Source organism: Typopeltis vanoorti, chromosome 21 (genome assembly GCF_054136105.1).
Source record: "Typopeltis vanoorti isolate ZY-2024b chromosome 21, IOZ_Tvanoo_1.0, whole genome shotgun sequence".
NCBI classification, from domain to species: domain Eukaryota; kingdom Metazoa; phylum Arthropoda; class Arachnida; order Uropygi; family Thelyphonidae; genus Typopeltis; species Typopeltis vanoorti.
The window spans coordinates 18,777,681-18,800,354 of record NC_143569.1 but is presented as its reverse complement, the minus strand read 5'-3'; the positions used below and the strand labels follow the sequence as shown (position 1 = coordinate 18,800,354).

The 22,674-nt window shown below is 35.2% G+C and overlaps 1 protein-coding gene across 2 annotated transcripts in view; it reads right to left on the bottom strand.

The window, feature by feature from the left end:
• LOC150094659 (NPC intracellular cholesterol transporter 1-like) overlaps nt 1-22,674 on the bottom strand; it is a 495,369-nt gene that overhangs the window by 396,713 nt on the left and 75,982 nt on the right. For both annotated transcript variants that reach the window (XM_090411343.1, XM_090411344.1), the window contains exon 6: nt 16,437-16,666. In XM_090411343.1, coding sequence (XP_090267469.1) covers nt 16,437-16,666 — 230 coding nt within the window. The remainder of the gene's footprint in view (nt 1-16,436; nt 16,667-22,674) is intronic.

The window sequence follows — 22,674 nt, the reverse complement described above, 5'->3', positions numbered from 1 at the left end:
ACTACTGAGCCCTGTGGAACCCCACTTGTAATCTTCTGCCTCCTTGATATTGCCCCACCATACACAACTCTCTCTGATACCTATCAGACAGCCAATCCTGAATCCAATTGACTAACCCGACATCTAAACCTATGTGCTGCAATTTAAATATCAGCTTATCCTGTGATAGCCTGTCAAATGCCTTTGCAAAATCCAAAAAAATGGCAATATATGCCTTTCCCTCATCAACTGCTCTTGTCACTTTATTATAAAAAGCAATCATATTATTAAAGCAAGAGTGCCCCTTAACAAATCGATGTTGATTCTCACAGATAACATCATCCTCATCTGCCCAATGCTGTATATGGTCCCTCACTAATTTCTCCAAGATCTTAACTACTGATGAAACACAAACTGGCCTATAATTAGAACGCTTCCAGTCTGCTACTGCCCTTATGCAATGCCACAATTTTAGCTTCCTTCCATTCTTTGGGTACCTTTCCCATAGCTAGACTTGCATTGAATAGCTAGGTCAACAGAGCTGTCAGCTCTTTAGCACATTCTCTCAAAACCCGTGGTGAAATATCATCCAGTCCCACAGATTTACTGACATCTAGAGTACTCAGTATTTGGAACACACTCTCCTCTTGCAGCTCTAAACCTCGAACCTGCCCTATCTCTCTAGTATTAAAACCTACTTCTCCAGGATGAAATACTCCAATAAAGTGTTCATTGAAGTACTCCACTATGTCCTCTGCATCAGTCACTCTATTCCCATTTTTATCCCACAATGTCATTCTTCCACAATCATTTCTCCTCCTACTGGACAACACAACTAAAAAATTCCCTGGGATTTTCTTTGGATTTTAGTGCCAATCTCTTCTCATATTCCAGTTTTGCCTTCCTCACCATACTAGTCACTCTCCTGGCCTGAGTCTTATATTCTACATGCATCTGCTCTCCACCCCCCTCTCCTTATATCTCTTCCATCTGCAGTTCCTGTTTGATATAGTTTATCATTAACTTTACACCAAATTGTGTCCTCTTCTTCACTCATGGAATACAGCTTACTATTGCTGCTAACAAATATTCCTTCACAATTTCCCAAGCACTAATGATATCCTGGCCTTCCAATTCCGCCCTCCATGGAACTGCCCCAAGTCGATATCTAAGACTATTATAAATCACTTGTCTTATAATTCCAGATACATTCCCTTTTCTTTGATACTCCTGCATGTGTATTCATCTTCCAAGTCAAAACCACATGGTCACTCTCTCCAACTGGGGGAGAGATGTCACTCAGTTATTATCAACTCTTCTGATGCTATATCCAATGATGAAATATCCAATGGTGTATTATATTGGTGAAATTATGCTAGAAGAAACTGATCAAGCTATGGATCTTGGAGTTTTATTAGACAGTAAGTTGAAGTTAAAGAACCATACAGCAAATAAAACAGGGAGGATAACTTTGCAAAGTCTTACTTAATACAATCTCATTGGACTACTGTGCACAGGCGTGGTTTCTTTGGTGATGCTGATGCAGTAGCGATGGTTCCAATGATAGTAATGGTATCAAAGATTGTGGAATACATATTATGAAGACCAATAGAGAATTTGTAGACTGTAGACACTAGCAAACAGGAGAAAGAGATGCGATATAAATAAAATTTACAAAATTTCAAAAAGGGTTAGAGAGGATACCAGTAGATGAAATTTTTCATTTTATGGAGAATGAAGAGAAGATAGGGCATCCATAGAAGTTCAGAATGAATGCAGTCAAAAAAGGATGAGAACCAGATTTTCTCTCAGAGTGGCAAAATAGTAGGAACTAATGTCCAAATTATAGTTGTTATCCTTAAACAAATTTATTGGTTGCAACTGTTGTCCAACAGTACTACTACTTTCCTTATTTTCCAATTTGTGCATTTATGATATCAGTCAATGTCCTCCTACCATTCCAAAACATGCCACATCTAATATATCCTTTCATTTTTCAATAAAAAGAGGTCAGAAGAATCACACCCATTTGATGCAAGTTACCTGTCCTGACTGAACTACTCTGACTGATTTGTGCCTCAAAACAATTATATGTGTGTACTGCATTTATCTTGATTATTAACTTAAGGAAATCACAACATACACTAGAATATAAATTAAATAAAATTGAATATATATTTCTAATATTTCAGCAACGTCACATTGCCATCTTCAAAGGAACTTAAAATAAAGACACGTGCATGCAGGCACTACACACAGTAAATGAGGAACGAAGCGAGGAAACTAATGTTTCTCCTAAAAGTCCCTATGGTGCCCCCTAGCGGGCTATGTAGGTATTCTTGGCTGTTGGGCTGAAGGTCTCCTGAAATTTGGGGCAGTCTCATGCAACCAAATTTGTTGAGGTTTGCATTTTTCTTAGGGCCGAGGCTGATTCCATGAAAAGTCTTTCAAATTTGAACTTGCTATGGTGTATTATTGTGGCTTTCTTCCACCGTATTCTGTGGGTGTATCCAGAGCATGGTCTGCTAGACCAGAGTGGCTATAATTGTGAAAACAGATGTAGTCCTTGTGTTCTGAAATTCTGATATTCGCTGTCCTGCCTGTTTAGCCAGAGCAAGACAGCTTACAGCTGCAAGGGACCTGGTATACACCAGGTAGGTCTAGGGGAAGTGGTTAGTCTTTGGTGGAACGGATAAGGGATGCCAATTTTCTATATGGTCTGTAACAAAAGATCAAATCATGTTTTTTTAAAGATTTTGGTAATTTTTTCTGAGGTGCCTCGGATGTAGGGAATGGTGATGGATTTGGAGTAATCCTTATTGTGAAGGAGGGGGTTGAAGGGTTGTGGTTTACTGGTTTCAATATTTTTTGAATTTTTTTAGGGGTAGCCATTGGCTGAGAAAGGGTTGAAGATGCAATTCAGTTCAGTTAGGTATTGTCATTAGAACAGATTAGTTTAGCCCTGTTGTACAGTGTCTTAATAACTCCATATTGTTGTGAGGGGGGGGGATTGCTGGTGAATGTATCTGCCTGTATGGGTGGGCTTTCTATAAACAGAGAAAACCAAGGTTACATCAGGCTGGCAGGTAACTTGTGTGTCTAGGAAAGGGAGGCTGTTGTTTTCCTCTTTTTCCATGGTGAACTTGATTCTGGGGTGTTGGTTGTTTAAATGTGTTAAGAAGGAGAGAAGTGTATCAGAGCCATGTTGCCAAATAGAGAATACATCATCAATGTAGCAAAACCATATACGGGGGGGATCCTCGAGTTACGTCGTTATTCCTATGGATCAAAATAAGGCGATTTTTGATGCAAGTCGGAATTACCATAGCCTAAGTAACTTACCTAACCTATCTTTTCGAGACCTCAAACAATCTTTTCGCCTTTTCTTGAATTAATATGAGGCTAATTGGGATACGGCATTGATGCTGGTCTTTCAGCCAAAGAACAAGAAACTTTTCCATCCCAATCATGAGCTACTACATTTTTTTTCTCATCACAGTCGATTTCATTGGCGCTAATTCTTTTACGTGTTCAAGGATGCAAACTATATCCTTGATAATAGTCCCGACTGTGGTACAACTTAGGTTCACCATGCAGCCAATCTTCGTTGGCGTTTCTCCCTTTTTTGCCCTTTTAATAATGTCAATTTCACTTCTAATGTAATGGCTTTCCTTTTCTTCGACACACTGCCATCAGAAGAGTCTGCCTTATGTTTGGGAGTTATATTGAAGGGTAAAAAGTCACAAAAAAAACACAAACATAAAATTGAGAGAGTGGATGTAAACAAAGCATGCGGTACCCAAAGAGTGTATGCTGGGACCCAAGCAACGCCACCTCTCCCAAAAAAAATGCTGCATAACGGCGTATTCTCCCACCGCACTCATGAACAAGTTCGCCCACGACATTTGAATTTTACGTTGCGCTGCTTCAAGTCAAAATTTATGTTTTTAAATTATTTATGGGATTACTGCCGTAAAGTCGAAACGACACGTGTCAAGGATGACGTAGGTCGAGGAACCTCTGTAGTTGGTTTTTGTGGGGCAGAGTTTAAGGCTTTCTCTTCAAAAGTCTCCATAAAGAAGTTGGCCAAGGGTGGGGAAAGTGGTGAACCCATGGCTGTCCCCTCTATTTGCTTGTAGAATTTTCCCTGCCAAACGAAATAGCCCGAGTTCATTGTGAACTGAAATAGGGCTGAGATATTGGGAGGAAATTTAGCTTGGATTAGCTCTAAGTTTCCTTGAGTGGAACATTTGTGAATAAGGAGGAAAGTGATGCACCACTAATGAATAATCACAAGTATGGATTCCACAACCGTCAGTCAATTGAAGATCCAATGTATATGTTACCTGTTTTTCTACGAGAATTAGCATTTATCTTGCTACTAATAAAATTATTCATATCCAGCTTGTTTCTAAGGGAAACAAATCTTTGCCACCATGTTACTGGTGGCAAAGATTTTCTTGCTTTTCTTTTTTTTTTTTTTTTACATAATGAAGAAATCTAATCATATCAATGGAAAATTTCATTCTCTACAATGTCAATCAATTGAAGATCCAATGTATTTGTTACCTGCCTTTGGATAAGTACTACTTAAATCTGGAGAAACTCAAGTTGTTGTGTTTTGCTATCTATAAAGTGTTTTATTAAGTTTGGTACAAGTGCTTTTCCTATTAAGAAGATTCTTATCTTATGATGTGCCTTCTCTTTTCCCACATGAATACAACACACATTTTTGTGGACAGTATACTGAACTCCTCTTTCTGATTTGATTAACAGCTACATTACACCAACTAACAAAACTTTTAGAACAGGTCCTTCTACAACTTCTAAATACTGAGTGTTAATCCACAAAAGAATGTTTCAGCAAAGTTTTGTTAATTGTTAATCTGCTGCCAGCAAAATTCACTCACTTTCTTTGTGTGTGTATTCACAAAAAAGGAAATTTTTTTTTTAATCTTCCACCCTTATCTTCCGAGTCTCTACAACATGCATATTCCACAGATATTTTAACAGTTGCTGTTCATCAGAACTGCTGTTAATAAACTTCCCTAAGCTCTAATCTGTTGGGACATATGCAGCAGAAAATCATCACCACCTAGAACCATTTTTTTTTTCTCTTCATTAATTTTCTTCATTGCTGTTCTTTAAAAGTGATAAAAATTGATCCAGAAAGAAATGAATTCAGTGCTGCTTCAACAACCCCTAAAAGCTGGTTTTCTTTTTCTACTCCAAATGATAGTTTTCTTCTGAATTCTGAGCAACTTCTTTTGCTTTGCAATATCAGATCATCCTAGTGATAAAATCCTGTCCATGTTTGAGGAGTGGCTGAAAAATCTTAAAAATCCCAGATAGTGTTCAATGAAGACCAATATATTGATTTATAATTCCTCTCTTATTAACTCATTACACTTCTAATAGAGGGCATGTATGCACTATATGTTTATTTCATGTTACTTCTATAAGCTGATACTTTAGTTCTACTACTTAACTTGAACATTACACAGCCATACTGTATCCAATCACCACATCCAGATGTGAATCCAATGTGCTAACTACTCATTCTCTAGATCAGCGTTTTCCAAACTTTTCCTACGACGGAACACTTCACAAATCCTGAAATTTTCATGAAATACCTTGATTATTTTGTAATGTATTAATTAAAAATTAATTGTTAATTTAGCTAATTTTTATTATTTAATAATTGATCATTAATTCTTAATTAAACATCATTAAATTAATTTGTGCTGATTTTCATTGACATATCCCATTCTGATCACCAAAAATTTATATTATTATAAGTACTTACGAGTGAATGCAGACTTTTTCTCCTGTGTGCTGGTAGTTTTCCCCTCCTTTTGTAGATCCTAGAGATCGCATTGTAGGCTGGTGGTGGATGACTCACTATCTATTGCATTCACAAACACCTTCAATAAGAGATTTCTTAATACCAAAATTAAACAAAGTCCCTTGTCTCTTATTCATATTAAAATTTAAATCTGCAAGCCTATTACTTTTAAAAAATCATGGCAATACAGTTTAGAAACTTTCACCCTATAATACGAACTTGGAAGAAAGTATTCAGTATTACTAGATTTGAGAACCGGATACAGACTACCTTCATCTTCAATTTTAGTGGAAAAATTTTCTTTATACTTCCTTGCTGATTGGTCACTAACATTTGCAACACAGATGTTATTTCTTTCAGTTTTGAGAACAGAAGATATGCTGCCCATTGTTGCAATCTGTTTGCAGGCAACTTTTATGATCGGTCATAAACAGCGGTATTCCCCTTTCCCAAATGTTGAAAGGTTTCTATGTGTGAAAATTAATGATAATTCAAGAATACTTCCACATTTAAAAATACATGGCTTGGTCACTAACATTTGCTACACAGATGTTATTAGGCGTTCTGGGTATGAGCTTTTCGACATATTCACGAATATTATTCTCCTCAGAATATTTCCACTATAAAATATTTATTCATGAAAAATGCTTAGAAAACTAAAATGACAAACAAATTCCAGGAGAACTTCTCGCAGAACACAGTTTGGGAAACCCTGCTCTAGATTCATAAATGCATGTTAGTATCATCTTCAACCTAAAAGCATTCAAGAACAATAAGAATACAATCACCTCTCATTATAGCAAACAAATTACCTAAAAGTCATAGTACAATCAAAGCCACGGTACAATACTATTCTAAAAGAAATTTACTATCATGAATAATTTCCTAATCCATACAAAATTTCTGTAGTGAGTTGACTGAATTTCTTTTCTTCGTAAACCTTGCTCACCCACAATACCAGTGTATTGTGGCTAAGTATTGTACTAAATTCTTGACATTTTTGCTAATATCTGGTACAGAACTTCTGTATAAACAGCTAACAGGTTTTCACTTTTTTGGTTGCAAATGAACATAAATTCCATACCTGATTACTATAGGAATTACCAATGTTTTGTTACAGATAATGCTCAATAATAGTATGTAACATACTAAAAGAATAAATATACCTCACAACAAGACCACAACCATTCTGGAAAATGTTATATCCTTATCATAACCATCACCAGTGTATATCTAAATCCTTAGATGAAGAAAATCATCCTGGCTAACATTATTCATGAGATTGAACACATGGGGTATATTCACTGAAAGTCTCTTCTATTTCTTTTTAACTGCATATCAAGTGGACCACCTATTGGCCTCAGAGTGCTAGCACACTCACTCTAGGCTGTGTAAATTTGTGTGTGTGTGTGTGTGTGTGTGTGTGTGTGTGCGTGCGCATGTGCAGCATTAATTAAAATACAATAAATGCATGGATGCATTCAAAAACATTACTCATCTATTTGGTTCATGCTGTCAAATTATGTAGGTGAATGCACCCAATATGTTTAGGAATGTGAGTTACAAAAAGGCTAACTATCAACAGGCTGGAATTTACTGGAAGCCTGAATAAATCTTAAAAAGTTCCATACTTTGCCATCCATAATACTAACATACTATAAGCTTGCATGCTTTTTGTAGGTTGAATTCACATACAAATATTGGTCAAACATATGATCTTTTTTTAAATATGATTTTGTACAAGTACAGACTTTCATTACTTGCTGCATTGGGTTGTTTATAATTACAGGGAAAACATATCCAATGGGAGAAAACAAAGTGCTACACAAAAGTCAGTACAAGTTGGAGAGATGGTTTTGGAATCAGCAACAACAGCTTTAAAGCTTTAAAACATTCCCCAAAATGCAACAAGTATGGCTGTATCAATTTACAAAAAACCTAGGAGATAGTCATTTTAAGATGAAATTAATAGTCATAAACCTCACTTCTCAAAATAGATTACACCAATTATGGTTTACTTGTTTGTATTGTCCATTAAATTTTAAAACTGCTCCTACTATTATATAATTGCTGCTGGTACTGTGACAAACTGTTCATTCTCGAAGATGCTGGGTATATAAAACCAGCAAAATATCAATAAGTATATATATTTATTTTCTTGTCTAGTGAATTGAACTGTTAAAAAAACTTAAGATGAACTGCCAACACATAAGCCTTTCTACATGTCTAACTACTAACCTATCACTATCTTCAGAATGATAGTCAAGATACTGGAAAAGATTCTTTTATATAGTGAAACCTGTGGAGTATTCATAACTAAAAATTCAAACATATATAACAGTAATTAATTTTAATAATATGTAGATATTTCACCTTAAGTATCTTAAGACATCATCAGTACAGTTATTACAAACAATACTAGGAATTACATTCAAAGGCAAGTTAGCCTTTGAATGTAATTAACTGGAAAAGATGACAAGAGCTAGAATACAAAAATAGGTTGAGAGAAAATCTATGCTTTTACAATGAACAGCAAGGGTTCACTAAGGGAATATACATTATCTGAGCAAGTTATTCATATAATGTCTGAGTAACTTGCTCATATTCTATAACATCACATTTTAGTTAGACAAAAGGGAAAGGATACACAATGATATTACTGGAATTTTTTTAAGGCTTTTCACAGAATATACAGCATGGATTGCCACAAAATAAATATGGGACTGCATTATGAACTACCAGTGTTTGAATAACAGGATGAATAACTAACAGGTATCAAAACACAATGTATAGGGGGTGTGAGTCGGAAACAATTAAGTTGACTAGTGGTGCACTTCAGTGATCCTTTCTTGGTCCATTATACAATCTGTACATTCATGAAAAAGGTGACATGAAAACGGGAGAAAAAGATATCCTTGAAGTATATGGAGTACATAATTACTTCGAAAAATTGCTAAATGAAACAAGCAGTGATAGCACAGTGGTAAAAAACACTCTACAAGCATACAGAAAAAGCCATCAAAGGCTTGAAATGTGGAAAGGCAGCAGGAGTAGATGATATTCGACTAGAAATGCTCAAGTATGATGGTATAAGAGTCTCATAGTGGCTGCACTGCATAGTTCAGAAAGCCTGGACAGAGGGACGAATTCCCGATGATTAAAGTAAAGCTCTCATAGTACCCATATATAAAAAAGTGAAATAAAACTGAATGTGAGAATTACAGAGGTATTTCCTTACTGAGTGTTCCTGACAAGATTTACGCAAGTATACTTGAGAAACGGTTGAGAAGAATTGTGGAAGAAAAGCTTGGTGAAGAACAAGCTGAATTCAGGCCAAATAGAGGCTGTCAGGATCAGATCTTTACTTTACGACAATTGGTTGAGAAAGCATGGGAATATAACAAAGATCTATCTTTAAGTTTTGTCGATCTGGAAAAGTCCTATGACAAGGTGCCGAGTGAGAAGCTGTTCAATATACTACAGTTATATGGTGTCAATGGTGCATTATATCAAGCAATACTTAGTCTTTGTTTGAGTTGTAAGTCAGCAGTTAGAATTGAAGGAAGTACAGGAAGATGGTTTAATGTTAAATCTGGTGTGAGACAAGGATGTAATTATCTCCTCTGTTATTTATTATCTATATGGATCACATTATGAAGGAAATGTGGTATTAAACATGATATCAAAATTGGAGATGTTAATGTCAGCTCTTTTCTTTATGCAGACGATGTTATACTTCTAAATAAATCTGCTACAAGTCTGCAAGATTCCCTGACTAAATTGAATAACTGTTGTAATAGATATGGTATGAAGGTCAGCAACAAAAAGAAAATGAAAATAGGCAGAATCATTGAAAATGTCAACTGCATTGTGAACGGAGAACCTGTGGAACAAGTAAAACATTTCAGCTACTTACGCACGATTTTTAGTGAAGATGGTAAATTAAATATGGAAATAGACAATAGAATCATCAAAGCTGGTATGGTAGGAAGTCATTTGAATAAATTCATATGGAATAAGAGAGAAATTAGTTGGAACACTAAATTAGCTGTATACAAGACAATGTTCAAACCAATTTTAACTTATGGATCTGAGAGCTGGGTCAGAAGTAAAACACTTGCCTAAAGACTAGAGACCACAGATATGAGAGTCCTGAGAAAGATTAGAGGCGTAAACAGATGGCATCAATGGCAATATCATATTAAAAACGAGGATATTAGGAAAGAACTTGACATTGTCAACATCCAGGAATGCGTTAGCAGGGCTAATCTAAGGTGGTATGGTCACTTAAACAGAATGGGCGAGGAAAGATTAGCAAAACACAGGTTGGCAGGAAAACGACCCAGAGGAAGACCAAGATATAGGTGGATTGATACCGTACAAAGTGCCTTAGACGATAGAAATATAAGATCTGATAATGTTGGAGTCTTGACAGATAACAGATTGATTTGGAGGAAAATTGTTGATAGGAAGTTAGTAATCATGTAAGTTCTTCATGTAGGTATATGTCAGGAATTTGATGATTATGATTTTTATCATCAATTTTATATATATATATATATATATATATATATATTTTACTGTTAATTTATTTTAACATACTCCAGAAACTCTTCTCTAGAGACCAAAAGTGGAACTTTTCCAAGCCGCTTTGGGCCTCCATAAAGTGGGACATTGGTCTCACACCAAGTGATGCGAGACCAATCCAACTTAAAGACAATCACAAACATCCATGTCCAGGTGGGATTTGAGCTCACAGCCTGTTGGTCAGTGGGTATGCTAACCAGGCTGGCAAAATCTTTCAGTTTCGTCTAGGATTTGAATGCAGACCTCTCTCACCCCACAAGCGAGAATCTCTCCCCCAGGCCTATGAGCCAGTGCAAATAGAGCACAAACAGAAATAATTAAACAGCAGGTTTAATTGTTTTAGTATGTCATCTGTCACAGAAACATGTTCAAGCTTATTCAAACATGTTAGAATTGTAATAACACATACACAGAAACACAAGAAACAATAATTGAAAGAAATTTAATTAGACCGTACAAAGACTATAGTCTTTGTATGGTCTAATTTTAATTAAAAAAACAACAACAACTATAATCTTAATAAGCATGGTTGTCCAACATCTAAGGCTAGCCAACAGCACCCATAGAGGATGTCGACATGACTTTAGTCTTCATATAGTTTAATTTCGTTTATTCCATTTGTTTGATTCTTTTTTTTTACTTAAAAATTTTTTTTTGTGTGTGTGTGTGTGTGTGTGTGTGTGTGTGTGTGTTGTTACAATTTGACATTAGTATGTTAAATTGTACTAACAATTTAGTAATAACTACTAAAATACATAATTCTGCATTGGGCATCCATTTTCACTTGCCCATAACTTAATCCTGAATATGTTTCCGTGAGAGAGATGAAATATTGAAACAAACCTGTAGTTTAATTATTTCTTCGTGCTGTAGTTATTTTGTTAAATTGTATTATCAGGAAACTAGATCTGTGCACAATAGTCTATGTGAGATCATATCAAAGACTTATAAACAGGCAAAATGACTTTGTTTTCTTTACAAGTCCATGTTTGTTTTAACATTACTATTATCCTCTGGGTTGTATTTACATTCTTTGTTATATGACCCTTGAATGTCTGCTCCTATGTCAAATCTCCAAGAACCCTATCCTGGTTCTTGGAGATTTGACATAGGAGCAGACATAACTGATCCTGATCAGTTGCTTCTAGATGACCCAACCAGATCTTTACACACCACACCTTACTTAATTTACTACTAAAATACATAATTCTGCTTTGGACATTCATTTTCACTTGCCCATAATATCAGCCTAATCAAATTGTTCTGCAAGTTTTTCATGTTGCTCATATCTCTAATTAGCTTTCCTGTGTTTTCATAATCAGCAAACAGTGGTCTCTCCCACCAGACCCCTACTAATATCATGAATGTCATCATCATCATCATCAAATTCCTGCCATGCACTCTCAAGAGGTGTACAGGATATGATAGTACTACATGAAAAATTTACATCATTACTAACTTCCTATCTACAATTTTTGATGTTATACTTTTAAATAAATCCAGTACATCATCTACATAAAGTAAAGAGCTGAGATTAACATCTCCAATTTTGATATTAGGTTTAATACCGCTTTCCTTCATAATATGATCCATACAGATAAAGAATAACAGAGGGGATAATGTACATCTTGTTCTCCAGATTTAACATCAAACCATCTTCCGGTACTTACTTCAATTCTAACTGCTGACTTACAACTCAAATAAAGACTAAGTATTGCTTGATATAATGTCCCATTAACACCATATAGCTATAGCATTTTGAATAGCTTCTCTCTTGGCACCTTGTCATATGCCTTTTCCAGATCTACAAAACTTAAATACAGATCTTTGCTATATTCTCATGATTTCTCAATTATCTGTAGTAAGGTGAAAATTTGATCCTGACAGCCTCTATTTGGCCTGAATCCAGCTTGTTCTTCACCAAGCTTCTCTTCTACAATTCTTCTCAACCATTTCTCAAGTATACAGTGGTATCTCGCTAATCTGAACCCTCCAGTAATCCGAACTGTGGTGTGAAAGAAAAAAAGTTTTATTTATTACGTATTATTATTTTGTGTACTATTATTTTTATTTAATAATTATTAAATATTATTACTACAGTATAGTAATTTTGTTTCATACTGTCGACTGTATGGTTATACTGGAGGACTATTTTGATTTATTGTGTATTCACGTTTGCTTTTTTATACTGTACAGTACGTACTGTATTGTCGGCGTGAATCACAAATATACACAAAAAGAGGAAATTCAAAACATGCATAATTTGGTTAAAAATATAAATCCAGATGTTTGAAATTTCACAAACAGATGTTGCAGAATGAATTACAGGTAGAACCAAAAGTGAATTCGAAATCAACTCAGATGCTGAAATTATAAATATGACGCTACAGAAAATTAGAAGACGATGATGACGATGAAGAACTTGAAGAAAAAAAAGTAAAACAACGAAGAGGCAGTTGACAGTTTTAATATGTGTATAGAATGTGTTAAGAAGAATGATACGCCATTCCACAAAATTTTTAATTGCTGATGCAGCTCCGAGAAGAAGCATTCGAAAAAAGTTTAACTTCCAAGAAGCAAAAGAAAATTTGTGACTTTTTTACAAAGAAATAAAAAACTTTTTTTGTGTTATTTTGTGAAACTTTTTTGTGTGTTGTGTACAAGAAAGTGATATTTTTTACACAAATTAAGTTATGTACTGAACTATGCAATTTTATTAAATCAGAATCCTCAATACAGTACAGGTAAGTGCAAATTAAATTTTTTACTAAAATAAACTGGTGTACTGTATTATTTTTTGTTTTACATTACAGTACAGTAGCTTTTTTTCTATCAGTTACTTCATTTATTTACAGAATTAAATTGATGCACCATTAGAATCTAATTATTTTGTCTTAAACGCTAGTTATTGTTGTTTCTTGGGGGAAAATTCGATAATCCGAACTTTTCGCTAATCCGAACGAGCACGGTTTTTTATTAGTTTGGATTAGCGAGATAGCACTGTACTTGCATATATCTTATCTGGAACACTCAGTAATGAAATACTTCTGTAATTCTCACATTCAGTTTTCTTCCCCTTTTTATATATGGGTACTATGAGAGCTCTACTCCAATCATTGGGAATTCGTTCCTCTGACCAGGCTTTGTCAACTACGCATAGCAGCTACTGTAAGACTTTTATACCTTTCTACATTTCTGGTCGAATATCATTTACTCCTGCTGCCTTTCCACATTTCAGGCTTTTGATGGCTTTTTCTACTTTAAGTATGGATATGTATTCCTGACTACATGCCTGTTGAGTGTTTTTTTTACCACTGTGTTATCACAGTTTGTTTCAATTTAGCAATAATTACTCCATACTTCAAGGATATCTTTTTTCTCCAGTTTTCATGTCACTTTTATCATCTCTAATTCCTTTTACATCTGAAATGGAGAAGCTAAATGGAGAAAAGCACTCTTTTCTCCATTTCTGAGCTTTTTCAACAGCCTCCAGAATATTATGCCACCTTCCATGTTTTGTCAAAGTCTTCCCATGAATTTTGTTTAGCTAGTTTTACAGTGTTTAGCTTTCTTACATTTGTCTCTGTATTCTCTAAGTGCACAAGCTGACATTCACTAGGAATTTTCGATATGCTTCCTTCACTTCCCTCTAAACTTCTGTGTCCACCATGGAATTCTGATTTTTCTATCCTTGCAGACCTCACCACATGCCTCTCTGGTTAATCAATCAATGTTTCCTTCAGGACTTGGCACTGAATCTCCAAGATTTTGATTCCTGTTCAAAAACTCTTTCATTTTTTCTTGAATAATGTTTGTATATTTTAGCCTATTTAGATCTCCAATAAGGACCAACTTTTCTTTTTTCATGGTGTCAGTTGCTTTTTCTGAAGCCTCAAAAAATTTCTCCGCTTCTACCTTAGTAGAACCTTGTGTGGGACCATAGGCAAAATAAGTCTCATTGTCCAGTTCCCCATTCTGATATTTGCCCACATTACTCTCAGTGCCGTAATGAAGGCATGGCGAAAGAGGTGCCCGCCAAAGGCGCAACTGGGTTTGGGGTGTGCAAAACATAAAAAATAAAAACAAATAAACGTGTGCTATTTCATAGTATATTTTTAAATTTCGGCAATACGCTGCTTTAGACACAAATTCTGCAACACACTGCAACTCATTTTGATGGGGTTAATAGTAAGTATTTAACATATTGCATTTAGTAAAATTTAACTTGTTACATTCAAATTTTTCAAAATTTTTGTCATTTTTGGGTTGGGGTGGGGGGCTCGAGTTAGACACTTGCCATAGGCACTTCATATCCTTGTTACTGTGTGAATCACTCTACTTGATACTGCCTGCCATTCAAGAAGATTAGTCTTGTATTTATTATAAAGAAGGAGTACCTATATTGAATAATATAGCAACTCCTTCTTTCCCTAATTATTATTGCCTGAATATAATATTTTGTATTTATTGCTTAGAAAAATCTCACCAGTTTTCGTCTGTTTTGTTTCAGTCACCCCCTATTATGTCGATCTGGTACTTATTTAATTCTTCTGCTAGTTCCATTTCTTTGCCATTCAGGCTTTTTATGTTGATAGTACTGAACTTGAACTCTGGTGATGTTGAAACGTTGTGATGTGTTTCAGGATTTGTTCCAGTAGCTGACTTTTTGAGGTTCACCCTAGTTCTCTGGCAAAAACAATGGGGGCCTTATTTAACTGGGCAACGGCCCAGCCGGCATGAAATTCTGTCATGTTGTACCATAATTTTATTTGTAGTTTAAGCCAATAAGAATAAAATTGTTCGGCTAAATCCCAAATTGCCAGTCCATCCTTATTCATTTAATATCCAAGTAGATACCTAAACAGGATGCACCACGAGAAGGTGAGGATTGGACATTAGGTCAGAAGCCCTGGTCGGTTCTCCGCATTCCTTTGAAGGCGATATGGAGGTCTCCTCTCGGTTATACAGCTATGATCCTTAACCACCCTGATGATAAAATGATAATAAAATAGGTTTACAAATAACCTTTCTTTGGTTGGAGCAACATAAAAAATTCTCTTTGTGCTGTAGTTATTAAATTGCATTATGAGTGTAAATCAGCACCTAAACCTAAATAATCACTAAAAAACACACGTACTAACCACAGTGATAAGTTTTAATATGTAAATATTTCATTTCAGTGACGAATTCACCACAGGTTTCATTGTATAAAAAAAATAAAATAAAAATATAAAAATAAATAAACCTAAATACTCATCTAGTCTCCTGAGTTTAAAGGTAATGTAGATACAGTGGAGAGGGTGCAAAGGAGGGTGTTAAATATTAGGCTTGTGGAATATAGAATATGAAGACAAATCAAAAAACATGTGACTGCAAACACTAGCAAACTGGAGAGAAGGGTGATATAATAGAGACCTAGAAACTCCTGAGATGGTCATATAGCATACTAGTAGATGGAATTTTTAAATTTGTAGAAGGTATAAGACAGGAGGAGAGGGCTTCATTGGAAGTAGGATAAATGCAGTTAAGAAATGAAAGAGATTTCTTATAGTGGTGTAAGATTGGAATGGCTTAGCTTTTATTATACTAAGAGTGAGTAGTGGAAGTGAATTCAAGAAAGATATAACGGCTGGTGTGGGTGATGTATAGTCTCCCATGATGATTGCCGACTCCCCGGAGTCTAATACTACTACTAATAATAATGACTCCATCTACTATAGATGGACTTCAAACCAGTGAAGACAGTATTGTGGGTGAGGTAAAGTTGTTCTGAAATTTAAGAATTTTGGCAGTTATCATTGAAACCAATGATAATTGTGATACTAATTACTTATATCTGATATATTTACAAAATGGCTCATGTCATTTTATTCTTAAGAAATGAAATCCAATTAATTCTAGTAATGAAGAGCTTTTGTTATTTGTAGTACTCATTTTTAAGTGAATAAGTAACAATTATTTATATATACAACATATGCATATTGAAAGAAAACATTTTAATACATTTTAGAATAAAATGTCATACTTATTTTTCCTGTTGCCTTTTTATATCTACAGAAAAGAACAGTAAATGCAATAAAGAGCAAGAAAAATGTTAATGATGTGATTAATACTGGAGCATCTACACCCATTATAACCCATTTTTGCTTTTTGGCTGGTATTTCTGGAAAGGAAGATGCATCCACCAAAGAACAAGCTTCTTCACAGTCAACACAACTACAAGCTGTTGAATTAGGCTCAGTGGGTTCATAACATCTAAATAAACAAAGCAGAGGACGTAATTTTAAATATATCAATATACATACATAATCCTTTAAACTATAACTGATTAACTAACAGCCCACAAACCATTACCAGGATTTTAACAGTCCTCGATTAGTGATTAAGTACAATTCTTTTAAGAAATACATTCAATTTCTGCAGATAATGAGATTTATATTAATGATAAATTTTCATCTTAATAAACTGGCTCCATAAATTAAGGCAAAGAGAAAAATCACGAAAACTTGAAACTATATGATGAACTTTTATTAAATTTGGTGAAAAGCAGCAGGATATGAAATGTGGAAGCAACACCCACAAAATTTGTAAATAAATAGTTTAATTCAGTCATGAACAGGTACATGAAGAAAATGATAAAAAAACAAGAGGTCAAAATGGGAGTGTCAAAGCACCACAATAAGGAACATGGTCACCCTTCACAACAATGCTTCATGCTGTTTAAACTGGTGTCTAGGAGCTCAGCTGGTAATAACCACTGCTCCTGCAAAGCTCTCTTAAGTCCCTTAAGATTTAGAGGAGGGAGTAGAGCAGCAACACATTTACCATAGAGCATCCTAGACATGCTCAATAGAATGGTCAGGAGACCTGGATGGCCAGTGCACAGTCTCTTTCTGAAGATGCTAGTCCAAAAGTTTTTCGTGACAAGGATGAGTACTATCATCTTAAAGGATAAATGTCTCGCCTATCACACTTACATACAGACGAGTGTAGAGGTCCAGGACCTCATCTCTATACATGAAGCATTCATGGTTTCATTAGTAAGTGCATACAGTTTAGTGCATCCACCTAACAAGTTGCCTCCCCAAACCATCATACTACCTCCACAATAAGTGTCCCTTTCACAAATATTACAGAGACTATGTGTCCTTGGTTCTCTTTCTAGATTAGAACATACACCTGGAATTGCTTTGTCAAGCAAATTGGATCCACTTGATGTAAAGCCTGGCCCATTTCAAACCTTCTCTCCTATGGTGTGTGTGGGGAAGGACACAGACTATTGGTTGCCTAGCACACAGACCACCTTCATAAAGCCTTCTGCACATAACAGAAGCAGATACCAATGTTCCTGTAGCCAATGTGAGAGCAGATCATAGCCAATTCAGGATAGCACTCCCCGTTTTGGTGGTGAACTGATATCTAGATATCAGTTCACCAACTGCAGTTGTAGCCCCCCCCCCCCTCATGGTCTACCTTCACTGTATCTCCAGGATTCTGTTTATGACTGCTGGAATTGGTTCCACAGTCTGTGAATCACAGAACAACTAGCATGCAACCATCTGGTTGCATGCTAGTTGTTTTGTGATTAACAGACTTATGTGAAGACTAGTGGTGACTTGGGTCTACCACTAGTCTTATGATGGCTTGCCATCTGAATTCATTGGTTAAATTATGTCTTGCAGCCATATTCAAGAATTCAGCTATCATGAAATGTCTTGTCCTCACTCCAGACCCAAAATGGACAACTCCAAAATGCCTGTTTTTATACTGTGGCTCATCTGCACGTAACTGTTGATAATGCTACTCAGTCATATATGATAGTCAGTCTCAGCATCACTTTTGACATAATTACCTGACTTTCATGTTTTTCTCTTTTTCCTCCTAAATTATCATGATTTCTCTCTTTGTTCCATAATTTATGGAAACCTGTGTGCTATTGCTATTCATAATCATACAAAATGTAATATGATATACCACTACTATGCATTTTACTAATATCAAAATTCAGAAATATTCAAATTATATAAAATCCTATCTTATAGAGGGATCGCTATATATGTAATTACCTATAGAAGCAGTAATGCACTATAGGTACCACTGAAAGGAAATATATCTGCTAAGCTTATTTTCTTGATGACTATTAAGAATATATTATTTCCATTTCTTCTTGTTTTTATTATTTGTAATTTTATTAATCATTTATCAATTTTTCTCATTTATTATTAATCTGAACATGCATGTACCTGTCAATATTATAAACTGTTAAATAAGTTCAATATTTGTCAACAAAATAACACATTTTTGTCATTCAATTATTTAGCATTTATTATGTATAAAATTTACTTAAGATTTACTATATAAAATTCACTCCCACTCATTCATTAAGTGGGACATATTAAATTGTCTGTTGACAGAACACATTGTTTATAATTGAAGCAGAGGTGATAACACTTTCTTCTTCAAACTTCAAATGAATGAAGATGTCTAAGTTCAATTTCAGCAATGTCACAACAGTTTAAGCCTAGCTTTATTATCAAATTACAGTTTCACTTTTTGATATCCGTGAACACTTATTTACTTCTCATATTTCTTACTATATAAGATAACTCCCCTAACTTGAACTAGCTCAGCCCAACAGCCAAGACAACCCAATATAGTCTGCTAGGGGGGGCACCATTAGGACTTTAGGAACAACAGTAGTTTCTTATCTTCTGCCTCATTTGCTTTTTGTAGTACCTGCATGCATGTGCTATATTTGTATGTTCCCATGAAGATGGCAATTTAACATTGCCGAAATATAGGAAGTATTTATTAAAGTTTCTTTTAATTAATATTCCAGCATACGTTGTAAATTCCTTAAATAATTTAATAGTCATGTGTTGCCAACGTATAAGCCTTTCTACAAGAATAGCTTTTAGCACTAAAAATTTCTTATTATACTCATCATTTAAACACTAACAAGAGTAACCTATCTGACAAAGATTGCAATATAAATCCATCTCTTTTTGGAAATAAAATACATATCAAAAAGATAATGAAGAAGGAAGCTGTTAACTTGTCTATTCGATGCAACATATCCAGACAACTTTAAATCGAGCAGGCAGACTAAAAGTCTGCCTGCTTGATTATGTCAGTGTAACAATCTAGTGAATTCAACTACATAAGTACATGGACTATGGTAATGAAAAAAGTGTCTGAGGGTCCAATAAGATCCAAGGAACATTCCCCTCAGGTGACAGTACAGAAAGAAAAAAGAATCTAAATAATGAAGATGAGGAAGTGACCAAAACATTTTCCTGAAGATGGAAGGAAGATAAACCAAAATTAGCAAATTCACATGATGGAAGCTGTAAAATTTTTCAGTACTGAAAAATGCTACACTGTTTATTTTGCTAGTAAAGTATTTCTTACAACAGACTTCACTATTCAAAAGATTAGTCTGGGAGGCATTTATCTTCCAGAATATATAACTAAAGAAACAACAACAACAAAAAGCTTCCAGATTTAAAGCTGCAAAAGATTCTGCCAAGCGGACATACATTAAAAGAGACAATAAAGCTCATTAGGTCATTATCTGGAAACTTATGTAGACCAATGATAATGGATAGATCATGATGAATCTGATTTTTTTAAATAATGCTTTTATCAACTTTCATTACCACTGTACTCTTCTACACCTTTAAAATTTGATTTACGCTAGAAAACAAAAGGCAAAAAAATTTGAATCACTCAAAACAGTTTTGAGTAATATAATTCTTTGGAAACAAATTATAACGTTGAAGAAAGTTTTCCTATCAACAAAACAATATCAAAATATTAAAAGAAGTTGCTTAAAATCATATTGTTTAATGTTCTATAACTATTTTTTATTATTTTTATTATTATTATTACGAGTATCTCCATGGAATCAGTACTCATCGCGGGAGACGCAAACTAGCAAAACAATATCTGTCATATCTCTTCTTGAATTCAGACGAAGAGCTCACAACTAAGTCAGGCAATGAATTCAGACGAAGAGCTCACAACTAAGTCAGGCAATGAATTCCACTCATTCACCACCCTCCAGGCAAAAAACCTTTCTGACACCTTTGTTAACCACACTCTTCTTTAATTTCTAGAGATGACCTCTTGTTCTTCCATCACTATCACACAGCTGAAACATTGTTGTATCGATTCTTCTTATTCACACTTATTATAAACCTTTGTTGCTTTATCTCCGTAATACATTATCGGGTAGCACGTGATACCTCTGAGGGACAATGGAATTTCCTCGAGATCGAGGCAGTACCAGAGTATCAGAGTGTCTAAGATTTACCTCTCATAAAACGCCAAGAAATTTATTTGTTTCGCTGCGCCACTTAGCACTATTAGATTATTAAACATTAACAACCAAGAGGTAATCTCTGGACAGTACTTAATGATACCTATCAACTCTGCAGACGTGGCCAAAATATACCCATTTCAAATATCCCTTTTAATATCCTGCATAGATTCGCATTAATATTTTATAAGCAGTGCATCGGATTCCAGAAATCACAGAAAGTCTTTGTTAGAATCAAAAGCAAGGTTTATTATACTCAAAGGTTGATACACATAATAACACTAAATCAAATCCCATCTTAAGGGAGTTTCAGACAAGGCATGTAAAATTCAAACACAACTATTACACTTATAAAATAATATACAGTAGCTTCCTAAAGTATGAATTATATTAACCTTCACTAATGCATTAGTCATGTACTATTATCACAATCAATCTAAGACGCCGTAGCTCTGTCAGACTACACAAGATAACATTCATATCTTTCACAATCTCTTTATATTATGCCAATTCTTTACTCTAAACATATCCTTGATTTCATTCAATATAATGGCGAACTTTAACACAACGACAGATAATAAACATAAATTCAATATCCTTCTAAAGTCCTAGCAATACAACCTTATCCTATATCATTAATGTTCCCTTTTATAACATATTAACGTGGCACAAATCTTTCATTCATATTCAGTAAAACACAAAGTCTACTTATCTTCCTTTATGGCATCATAAGTTCACAGGAAACTGGCCTGTGGACAGCCGGACTTTTCCACGGAGATACTGTAGCCGAAATCCGCGACTGCCGGTACCAGGCACTGGCACCCTTCCTCGCCACGAGAGGGGAACCACAGGAGATCCAAGAAAAAAAAGCCCTGCTACAGGGTTGCATGACCTTTATATTACCCTCCTTTTTTCTCGGCGTTTCTCGCCCCTTTCGATGTCCAGCGAACTACTACGTCACGGCGTCCATCGTCTCCACCGCTAATCGCACGTACGCTGACATCATTGTTTACTCGGGCGAGCCGCTTTCTCACGTTACAACTCCGTAACCTTTGGACTTGACTCCTCCCCCAACTGTTGAATTTGTGCTTACATTCCATAACTCTTTTATACATGTTTTATAATGCTCTGCTAATGTTTTACACTTTCAATATTAAATTAACCACATTCGTGAATGGCACAAAATACATACTTATTTAACCTTTTCATAACAGAACACACTTGACATATATATATACATTACACTAAGAGGCAATTTACTGTATTTATCTCATTCTTTTGTTTGAAAAAGCATGTTAGACCGTGATAAGATGGGAATTCATAAATTTCCACTCTATCACAATCTAACAACATTTCCCCTGCATCAATCCTATAAAAACCTTTCAGTAATTTGAACGTTTCTATCATATCCCCTCTTCTTCGCCTATCAACCAATCTCTGCAATCCACAAGCTCTCAATCTATCAATGTAGGGAGCATTTTTTATATCACTCACCAACTTGGCCACAGAGCCCTGAGGCACACCACTGGTCACCTACCTCATTCTGGACTCTGCTCCTCCATACACCACCTTATGGTATCTCTCCCTGAACCATTCTCCTATCCATATCACCAATTTAACATCCATCCCCATCTGCTCCAATTTGTGTAACAGTATTCTATGGGGTATCCTGTCAAAAGCCTTAGCAAAATCCAGAAGTACCACTGTGTAGCCAGTTCCTTTGTCCAACTCAGATGCTATTCTATTATGAATAGTTAATAGATTGCTAATGCAGGATCTACCTTTAACAAAACCATGTTGGCTTCTATAGAGTATCATATCCTGATCCACCCATTCTTGAATTTTGTCTTTAACCAACTTTTCCAATACATTTACCACTACTCCTGAGATGGTGATTGGTCTTTAATTAAATACCGCAGTTTTAGAGCCACCCTTATGCAAA